Below are 12052 nucleotides of genomic sequence, written 5' to 3'. Positions count from 1 at the left end.
ATTATCAAAAGGTGAACAACTTGTTGCTCAGCAAAAAAATAAAAATCTTCAATAACGAAACTGTTTTCACGCAACGCAATTGTATCAATTTTTTATAATGCTATTACTTAATGAGTTTTAAAGTAATGACTTTACTTAATAAAATTATTTCATTAAGTAAATTATTCTAACAGTTTATCCTGCTGATTCTATTCATTTTAAGCAATTTTTCCTGTTGATTCCAGCAAATATATCACAAACCTTTACGTCAAGACTATTCATCCCCAAGAGACCATTCATCTTCTAAAGTATATATATATATATAAAAATTATAACTCGATCATTTCTTAATAAAAAAAAATTGAACTTGGTACGCATCCGTTGCAGGAAAAGAATTTTTTACATTTTTAGTCAAATTTTACAATGTTTCAAAATGTGGTGATGGTTTTTGAAGTAAAAAGATTTTTCTTTATTATGTTAAGCGTCTTGACTATAAATTGCTGTGAGTTTCATAATTTATTAAAAATAATTTCATTAACAACAAAACTGCAAATAATTTTATTAAGTATAAGACGACGATTTGGCGTTTACAGTGTTATAAAATGTTTTATTAAGTTTTTAATTACGCGCATTATACAATAAAAAAAGACTCTTAAAACAGATACTATATATAAAGTGTTGTAATTGTATTTTTTATTTTCTGCAATACTATGAACGCAAACAGGTGACAGAATTGTTTTGTTAGGTAGACTTGGGAGGGATAATTCTAAATAAAGATAGTAAAAAGCGTAAAGTAAGAATCCAAAATAATAGATATTCATCAGAGTTATGAGACTCATTCCATTTTGAATAATAGTCTCTGTTTAGTGAGGAGGAGGAAAAGCATAATGAGCGCTATGAGGATCTTACGTGACTATAATAAAGCGTTTGTATTAACGCAATTACATTCTGGCTGGTCCCAGCAAACATTCGATCTAAAAAAGACGTCTTTTAAGCATATAATAATGTCTAATACTTTTGAAAGACATAATAAAAACGTCTTTTGTAGACCAAATGTTTGTTGGGGTGTAACGACCACTGGCATGTTTAAAATGTTTGCATGATAAAATGTTTATATGATCAATATTTATTACGCAAAATACTTGTTTCTGACTCTGATTAAGAAATTTCGGTTCAGTTTTATAAGTTCCCATACAATATGTAAGTTCCCATGTAAAATGTGCAAATGATAAGTAGTATACTAATTATAGTGATTCTAACGAAACAATATTTATATTATAATGATACTCATTACAATAAAAATGATAATTATACAAGTAATAACACTTTTTATAATGTTCTTAAATACAACTATAATTGTAAAAATGCATCATTTTATAGTATACAGTTAAAAATGGCGAGTATTAAGTCATTCAAACTAAAGTGAATAACGCCTTCCTATTTTTGACGTAAAAACTTGAATTTAGATTAGGTTTCTCTCTGTGTTCTCCTACGTAAAAAAGGAGGACGCAGCACAGTGGTGTATTTGATCAAAAAACTCTCTTATCGAAGTTACGCAACAAAAAAAAAATTTTTTTCAAGCTTTCCTCAAAATATTTGTTTCATTTAAGGGGAAATATTTTGAACTATATATTTCAAAAGTATATATATATATATATATATATATATATATATATATATATATATATATATATATATATATATATATATATATATATATATGAAAAATATTTATATTTTATTTAAGAAAAGTTTTTTGGAGACTAAAATAAACTAAAAAAAAAAAAAAGATCCCGAAAGGAATTTTAAATCTTATATAATATAAAAACCTTTTAATTAAATTAAATATATTATAGTAAAAAAAAAATTGTTTTTAAAGCTTATAGGGGTGGAGTGTAATGCATTTTTTAAGGTAATTTAGTATCCGAGGTCCAGTCAATGCAATTTTTTTTGCAAATATTTCTAATTTAGCTTAACCAGAAATATACGAAAGTTGAACTTATGTGTATGTTCCTGGTTAGCTAAACTTTTCAACGTGGCTTGATCATGGCTATATTCTTGACTTGTTTAAAAAAAATAGCTGATAAAAAGTGCCATAATTATACTTTTATGAAATGTAACGTAACGGAGAAACTTTGATAAAAAAAATTTTATAATTTTTTTTCTTCCGTTACTAATATGAAACTTCTTTGAAAAGTTTTGTTTAAATTAATATACTTTTTAACTTAACTCTATTGAAATATACGTTTTATTTTATCGGTTGGGTTCAGTACTTTCAGGCCGGATATAGGGTAGAGCAGGGCTAATTGGGCATGGGAGTAAGTTTTGCATTATCTCAGAAACTACGCATCCCATGACAAAACATCGATGGATGAAAGTTAGAGAATTAGAATATTAACAAAATGCGTAACAAAAGATCGCTGTAAAACAGGTAAGAAAGGTACATTGGCATTTTTTAAATTTTGGACCAAAAAAGTAAAAAAAAATTTCACTATTTTTCACTTGGATGCTAATAATATTTTCTTATCTGCCATCACTTAAGTGTTGATATTTTACCAATTTACTGGACTTTCAACAAAAAGCCGTTTTTTCATTAGTCTTACTACTCTCTTTAAAACCTTACCTAATGTTTCACCTTTTCTAGTAGGGGTAAGTTGGGCAGCTTTGAAAAAGGTAAATAAAACTTTGTGAACTATCGAACACAAAGAAACAGCTTTGATAAGAAATAATTTAGCGGTACACTACTTATATATATTTTTAAATCTATCAATTTTCAAATAAGGCTTCGAAGTTCAACAGAGTTGTATAAAATACTTTTATATTTTTTGATACTTTCTTACAACTTATTTTTTTCTTTTTTTACTTACGTCATTAATCTGTGTAAAATGAAAAACTTTATAAATTATATACACACTTACTGTTAGTGAAAGTTTTATTGTTGATTCGCCCAAGTTTTGTGCCATGCATATCCATTTATTTGCTGATTGCTCAACTTCCTGCACACTATGGCTCAACGTACCCCACTGGGGTAAGTTGAGCAGCTCCGCAAACTTTAGGAAATTTCTTCTCAAAAAAATCAAAAACTATACTTTTTTCTTAACAAATTTTTAGCAGGTTATATTATCTTTCAAATATTGAAAAAATTATGTAAATTTGACGCACCGTTCATGAGATCTGTCAGATTTAGTAAAAATTGCTTAACTAGTCCTGCTCTACCCTAGTTAGTAATAACTCAAAGAATACAATAAATTTCATCATAAAAAAAAAAAAATTTATTCATAATGATATTTATTGTATTATTTAAACTTTTTAATGACAGATTTTGGTTCAGAATTCAGAGGAATTTCAATGACCTTTTTTAGTGCTCCTATCCATTTTTGATTAAACTTTTTGTCATCTTTCACAGAACAGTAACTTTTCAACAAGATTCTTTTTAAAGTTGCCTATTTACTTGATAACGCGCTGTTTAGGGCAATTCGTAGGGTTCACATTTTTTTGGAAAATTTTAATGCTGTTTTGGTTGTACTACTTGTTTGCCTTCTTAAAGTAGAGAATCGTTGTCAAATACGGCCTAAAGATAACTGACTTGCTGTGGTTGTTAGTAAATGGCGAAAGACGTTTCTGAAGTCAAAGTCTTTCGAGTGACAAATTGCTTGTCACACAAGGATCTTTGGAGCAAACGTTTCAATCTTAATATAAGTAAATTTGTTGATGTCATAGACACTATTGAGTGTTGATGGTTAGGCCAGTATATAGGAAAAATAGGAGAAACGTTTTTTGCAGTAAGTTTTTTCGGCAAATGTATAAATTTTTGCTTTTAAAAAGTTTGACATGTTTCTTTGTACGGCGTATTGCTTTTAATTTTCTATTAATTGATAGCTTCGGAGTTTTTTTCTTGATAAAAGTTTTCAAACCCTTGATCTTGAGTGCATTTCTGACAAAGAAACGTCTGCATTCAAACTTTTTGGCGATATCTCTTTGCGATTGATCAAACTTACTTTATTTTTGTCAACAAAATCTTTTTTCTTTCCACCGTTTTTTTTTCTTTGGACAGTTTGAGTCTTCCTTTATCACCTCAGTATATCTCCTAATAAAAAACTTTTATATTACTTTTCCAACAATTCAATTTTTTACTTATTTTAGGCTGATACACTGATAGTCATTATAAAATACCAATACAATTAAATATATGTCTATAGAAAATCATTATAAAAAAAATTTAGAATTAATTTGTTAAGTATTTCTTGAGTTATTGGTAAGTGAGTTTGGCCGAAAAATACTGAGCCAATAATACACTTTTTGAATATATAAATTTGAAATATTTCACCTTTAAAAAAAGTTTTTTTACGCTAAGTTAACAAAATAATTTTTTGTAACGGTGAGTTAACTTAAATGAGAGCCACACCAATATTTAAAAATTGATATACAACGTCTAACAACCAACCCATAAAACTTTTTTAACCTAAACACAATTCTTAAAAAGTTATGCAAAAGTGGACCTACGTTTTTTTTGATAAATTTAAATGCCTTTACAAACACCAGAATGGGTTCGGTGCTAATCACTCCACAACCCACTCACTTATTAAAATCAATCTTTAAATGAGAAAAACTTTTAATGATATACTCAATGTGAACAAAAATTAGAATAATATAGAATCAAAGGAGCTCCTTTTAAAAGGTTTACATCCTATCTTCACAACAAATTAGATTTTGTTTCCGTTTATAGACTCAAAATCTAAATAAAAGTTCCATTGGTGTCCCTCAAGAATTTGTATTAGGAACTCTACTTTTACTTCTTCACATTAATGAACTTAGTTTATTAGCTCCATGAGGTTTTCAACCGTTTACCACATTGCTGATACACTAACTTTCATTATCAATAAATCTTTAAAAAAATTTCAGCTCATTATCAATAAATCTTTAAAAAAATTATCAATAAATCTTTAAAAAAATTAACCAAACATATTAACTATGATCTTACCAATATAGTTCAGTGGCTTTGTTAATATTAGCTTCTACTTAACTGGACCAAAACTGAACTGGTTACATTTCCATTAATCAAAACAAAATTACAATCCATTAAATCAAAATTAATGAAAACTTCAATTTTACAATAAGTGGGCAGAAAATCAATCCAATAAACTCAATAAAATATTATGGAAATAGCATTGACTCAAAATTTTTGTTTGTATTCCATTCTAAAGACTTTTTTATAAAATTAAGCAAAATAGAATGCTGCCTTAGGTTTGCCATTATATCTGGCAACACTATTAAACATATACAATACTATTTTTGGTTCTCATATACGATATGGTTGTCAGGTATAGGGACATTTATAGTTCATTACAAATTTATTATATTATTTATATTTAATTACAAATCCAATCTTTTTGTAGTTTATCTTTCTTAAAAGGTTCTTAAACTTTGTGATCTTGTTCAGCTCCTAAACTCCCATTTCTCTGGAATCACCAACACAAAAACCTAACTCTTACCTCCATAAAAGTTTTCCCTAAAAAAGCAAATAAACATTCCTTTCTTTTATCCATTAATAATCTGAATCTTGAAAAAGTATTCTTTAACTTATGGACATACTTTAATATCTTATGGACTTAGGTCCATAAGATATTAAAGTATAAAATCTTGAAACAACTTTTCCTATAACCTTAAAGGTACTATGTTTTTGAAAGCTACAGATACTTCTGCTTCCCAATTAAATACAGTTAATATATCTAAAAAATTATGGATGTATAACATTGAATCCTTAATACTATGATTATAAATAATAATTTTATTAGATTATCATCGTAAAAAAGAGTGAATGTAGCTAATAATTAAAAAAATCAGAATAAATGTAAAAAATGTAAAAAACTTAATTAAAAGATAATATTGTTGTATATATATTATCCAAACTGTTTTAACTGCTGTTTGATTAAAATTTCCCGTTTTCTGTTAAACTAAATGTTATAATAAAAAACTTGTATGAATTTTAGATCAACATATCTATCCTGTTTGGAGCTATAGTAACGTAAATGGAACCGTTTTTGAAACAAGTGTTTATCAGTATACATGCAAGCCTATTCAAAAAAGGTTAAAACATTTTTAAAAGATATTTGTAAAAAAAAGTATGTGTGTATGTGTGTGTGTGTGTGTGTGTGTGTGTGTGTGTATACCGACTTATACTTAAAAATTGTCTTCTTTGGGAAAATAGGGGTTTAACACCCCTTACACCCAATTGTTAAATGGCCTCTAAATATATTTATGTGCGTTTTGTATGCGTGTGTGTCTGGGTGTGTGTGTCTGCGTGAGTGTGCGTGCGTGTGTGTCTGTGTGTGTGTATAATATTTTTTTATAGAAGGCTATAATAAATTATCTCTTTTATCTATTAACTAATATAAAGTCGGCTGTGCTATTTTGGATCTCAATTTCAATGATTATTATTCGGCTAAAGTAAAGTATATAATTGTATAAAGTATAAAGTATATAATTGTGTGTCAATTCACCTATTTGGTTTGGATCAAGTTTAATTAACCTTTTTCATTTGCTAAAAAACATTTTTTCAGGTGCTTTTTTCACCTGAAAAAATGCTTATAAAAAGTACCTTGACTTAGTTATCTTTTTATTATTATTTCTTATTATTTTTTTTAACAAAATGAGTGATTCTAATAATTTTCTTATTATTTTTTAATTCTTATTTTTTTTTTTTAACAAAATGAGTGAAAATAATATCTGAAAATATTGATCAAGACTTTCTTTTTGTCCGTGAGCTGGTACTGTTGTAATTACAAATTGGGTAGCGTGTGCTTCATTCTTAGCATTGTGTTTTTTTTCATTAATTTTATTACCCATCCTATTAATATTTTCTCTCTGGTAGCGCTAATTGCTAATAATTCAAATGGATAGTTTTAATGTTATTATGTCCTTCCTCATTTTATTCTCTACCTTTATTTTTCCGTTTTTCTTTCTTGTATTCATCATTTTCGGGTTAGTCTTTGAAATAATGCTCTGCTAAAGCAAGCTTTCATCTTTTGTTTATTCAGCCTAAAAGTAATTTTTTGTGATATATCATTCAGCATAGTAGCATCTTTTTACACAATTTATTATTATTGTTTAATAAACATTAATTAATCTGGCTTTTTTTCCTCAAATATCTTTAATTTAAAATTCATTTGCCGTATTCATCTTTAAAAGAAAACAGCAGTTAATGGTTCTCCAGTTGCCTTAGTTGCAGTTATATTTAAATATATACAGTTATCTACTATATATTTTATAAACTTTTTTATATAATACTATTTTATAATTTATATATTCTACTTATATAACTGTTACTAAAACAATGAAAAAATATTTACTTTATATACCAGGACCATTAAGTTGTAACAGTACATCAAAAACATCACTTGCTGTACTACGTGTAATAATATTTATTTTCTACGTGTTACTATATACGCTTTAGCCAATCCATTAGGCATCAAACACGGCTTAGAAAAGCATGTCAGATTATAAAGATGAGTATACAAATATTCTATCGAGTGTATAATACTTTTATTCTCTATTGAGTACCAAACTTACATTTAGAACTCTTGTTTTATAAAAATTATATTAAATATACCAACTGTTTACTTCTTTTTTGCGTATCAAATACACAAAAAGAAGTTGGTATTTTTAATACGATTTTTATAAAACGATTATATTTATAATTTAAATACTAGTTATGTTTGACACATTTTTGTGTCGAACATGTATAAAAATTATGCGTCATAAAATCATAATGATTGCATAATGTAAAAAAGGTCTTGCACACTTGGACTTTTCAACCTACTTAAGTATTTTTTTCCGCCAAAATTGCATTTGTTTTTCAACATTGATCGTTTTTAATTTATCCTTAACTTATCCTATTTACTTGAAAAAAGCGCAACTTTTGTAAAGTGAGTATACTGTATTAATATATTTTAACATTTAAGGATAATTTCATTGCATACAACACATTTTCATACATTGAAAAGTATTAAGAAAAAACAATTCTTTACTATAAATGTTTTAAAGCTTACAATATTAGATTTTTACAATTTTTTTACTTTTACAATACAGTTCTTTACTACAAGATTAAAAGTGTTTTGATAATCGCCCTCAAAATTAAAAGTGCTTTGATAATCGCTCTCAAGATTAAAAGTGCTTTGATAATCGCTCTCAAGATTAAAAGTGCTTTGATAATCGCTCTCAAGATTAAAAGTGTTTTGATAATCGCATCAACTTTTCTTTTCTGACTAGAGACCAATTACAATCTTCTGTCAAAGCAATATCCCATTGTCATTAATATCTCTTTTCCATTATTCTGATGTCTCATTGAAATATATCATTACGCTTTTCAATGACATCACCCATATTTTTGGAAGAAAAAACTAGGCGCGAGTCTAACTTTGTAAGAATCTAACTGAATTTGTAAGAATATTTTAGTCTAACTGAATTTGTAAGAATATTTTATTAGCGAGTTTTTTGAGTTTTTCTATTAGCTTTACATCCATTTGGTAGAAAACAGGGTCCTTGTGATTTCCTAGAAATCCAACTAGTTAAGGAATCCAGCTAGTCAAGGAATCACGCAGTCAATGAATGCAACTAGGAATTAAACTACATCAGGATATGTATACCGAGCTTCTTTTTCAATTTCAACATTGCTTTTATTTTTTTTGAAGAAACTTTGTAATCTTTAGATTTTTATATCTTGCTCCCAATTATTTTTATAGGAAAACTTATGGTTGTAGTTGTGTTAATTTAAAAAAAATTGATGACCTGGAGATGCTTTCTCAATTCTTTCTATATATAGTTTTCTTGTGTGAACAAAAATGAAACAGATTTTATGTAGCCAAGTTTACATTTGAAGAAGCCTTTACTTTCTTTATATTTACAAAAAACTAAATACTAAACATAAATTGTGTCCACACTAAGTTTATAAAAGTACAATTTCCATTCAAAATGATATTTAAGTATTGCTGTATAAAAATTTACTTTTGCCGATTTTTTGTTTAAAGATGAAGTTCGCATAGCAACATTTTGTTGCGACCTTTTGATATACTTCAGTATTAATATGCGGCTCTCGCGTTTATAATTTTGGCCAGCGATAGTTTATGTCGTAAAAAATGTATTAATTGGTTTTTGAGGGATTTTTTTTTTTAAGTATTTATCATAAACTTGAAATGTTTATGAATTTTAAACAGTTAATTATCTTAAACAGGTAAGTAGACTGGTTAGAGACACAGTAATTAAAAGATAAATATCGATAGTTTTTATATCAAAAAAATTTCTAGCATTTATAACTAACTTTTTACTAATTTTTCTGGGATTTATAATTAATTTTAAACGGCCTTTTGTGCGCCTATTATTTTAAAAACCAAGTTCGATATATATTTTTAAAGCAATGTAAATATATTAAATATTACTTTTTATAAAGTAAAAAAAAGCAGTCTTAAAAAAAGCAGAAGTAAAAAAAAACTTTTAGATTAGATTAGTTTAAAATTTATTAGAACAGTGATAAATGATCTAAAGGACACTCAGGTCCATAAAATATGAAGGACTCTGACAACGTGCCCTACTATTACATAATATATATGCTAGATAGGACCGTTCCGAGGCGGCGGCGGCGGCGTAAAAGGGTGTCTAGGCCCCTTACAAATTTTATTAGTGGGCAAATTGGACACTAGAGACGTCAAACTTGGATCTATAGTTGACAGTCGGCAAATGTCCGCCATCGGGGAACCTTTTTTTTTTTTCTTTTAGATAAGTTAGTGGGCAAAAAAAATTTGTTTGGCTTTAGTTGGCAAAAAACAGATACGTCATTATTCAAATTTCTTCGGGACGGCCCTGATGCTATGTTATTTACAACATGATTGAGAAAGAGTGTTTACGTACATTTACGAGTTTATACTTTCCTTTGCGTAATTTGAATTTGTCACCTCGAGAGTAAATATAGTTGTTTATTAAAAAGGAACTTCATTTATTTAGGTTAACTAAATTGTTCAGAGTTTTGTAACATGTAATATGTCTTGCATAAGTGACAAATTTTTAGTAGTTCCAAACCAGGAATTTTAAGTCTGTTAAAATATTAAAAGTAATTTAGGTTAACAACTATCTTGGTAAAACGCCTTTGTACTCTTTCCACTGCTTTTTTCATTCCAGTGCGGTTTGGCGACCAAAACAGAAAGCATTAATCTAAGATCGGTTTTATGTAAGTAGTGTAAGCTTTTACGATAACACGTGGGTTGCAACTTTTAAAACACTTAAGGATTGAATATCCTCAAATGTTTGATGCGCGGACGATAATTGAAATATGATTAATGCATTTTAAGTAAGAATCCGTGGTCACACCATAATCTTTTTGGTTTGTAGATCAGGTTAAAATGTGATATCCCAAAACTATTTTAATTAAACATATTAGGAAATTTTTTCTGGTATTTAGGCAGCAGAGTTCATGTTACCAAAGAGATATAAAAACTGGTATTGTCGTCTGTAAGTAATTTTTTTTTGTTTGTAAGTAACTTTTAGCTTTTTCATTCCTTTAACTATTTTTGTTTGATCCAATAACAATTTATAAAATCTAAAGCCATGATCATCACCTGCTACACCCACACAACATCATTCTGATTAGCAAAAATTTATAATAGAATGTGAGAAAAATTTAAAATAATTAATTTGTTTACATAAATTAGACTTTCAATATTCTAAAATTATCAAAGTTATCTATCTAGCATTTTAAAAATTATGCTATTTTTATGGTTTGACTTTTAATACATAAACACGCAATAAAATGTTGGGCTCAACTTTCAACAATGTTATCTATACTTTTTCAAAATTTAACTCAATATTTGTTATGCAATATAATAATATATCAAAAACATGCTTAAAGTGTATTGAAAAAATAAAGAGTTGTATATTTAAAGTTGAACACGGAGTTATAGATCTAAAACTAATTATAGAAATATGTATAGATATGTAAAAATTAACTGAAAACTATTTATTTTTGACTGACCAGAATCTGATATACAACTTTGTGATATGCAACATTTAGTTTATGCAAATCCAATATGTAAAATTTCGCGTTGAAAAACGTCGCTGCAAATTTCTATTTCCATAATATTATTTTGTGTGCTTAAAAAACTTAAAAAAACAACGAGAGAATTTGCAGATTTATTTCAAGTTTCAGTATCAGCATTAAAAAAATGTTTTTTTTATCTTATTAAAAAAAATATTTTTTATCTTATAAAAAAAAAAAAAATTTCAGTGAAGCGTAACTAAGAAAGTAACAGTTCTTAGAAAAACATGAAAGATTTAAATTAACACTATTTCTTATTTATCGACGTAACCATATCGTATCATATATTATAAATATAGGTTAACATTTGGTTAACAAATAGTGACACATCATAGTTAGAATTTATACCCTTACCCAAATCAAAAAAAATGGGGACTATTTTACGGCAAAAAAACATATTCTCACTTCATTTATAATAAAGTGTTATTTATAAGCTAACTGAATACTTTTAAAATTTTAGCTTAGAAATTTTTATTAAACAACTCACTAATTTATGAAAAAAGTTATTTTTAACGTCTCAAAATATGATAAAATGATTTAATCCTCAAAAAATCTAATCGCTCTTACCTAACTCATTCATCTAATTAATAAAACTAACATCAAAAACATCCGTCAATTTTTTAGGGGTCAAGGAGGGTATGTAGTACTTTTATATTTTTACATCCAAGTTTGAAACAAGTTTTATTTTTATTCAAAATTTTAGTTCTTCCAGTTCAGTTTTACGATGTGATTGGCTACAGTAACAAAACAGAGATGATTTATGGTTACACAAATCGAAGAAATATTATCGAGCTTAATTTTAATCGAAAACCAGCGCTTGTTATTTTAACTCAAGATAGATGGAATGACTTGCAAGCTAATCAGTTTGTTTGGAGAGTTTTATCAACATAATATATATGACAGAAAAGTTTTTTAACTTTTAATAAGTTTTTAACGACATATATTACTGATTTTTTTTAAAAAGAAATAAAAGAATAAAACACAAATGAA

The 12052-nt window shown here is 27.1% G+C and overlaps 1 protein-coding gene across 1 annotated transcript; it reads left to right on the top strand.

The window, feature by feature from the left end:
• The first annotated feature begins 316 nt into the window (after nt 1-316).
• Nucleotides 317-12052, top strand: LOC136074782 (uncharacterized). The gene is made up of 4 exons (XM_065787076.1): nt 317-481; nt 5970-6066; nt 10430-10479; nt 11766-12052. Exons 1-4 carry the CDS (start codon nt 403-405, stop codon nt 11951-11953), a joined length of 414 nt encoding a protein of 137 aa, XP_065643148.1. The 5' UTR covers nt 317-402; the 3' UTR covers nt 11954-12052.

Source organism: Hydra vulgaris, chromosome 01 (assembly GCF_038396675.1).
Source record: "Hydra vulgaris chromosome 01, alternate assembly HydraT2T_AEP".
NCBI lineage: Eukaryota > Metazoa > Cnidaria > Hydrozoa > Anthoathecata > Hydridae > Hydra > Hydra vulgaris.
Note: the sequence above shows the minus strand (reverse complement) of the source record. Positions and strands in the feature narration are given on the sequence as shown.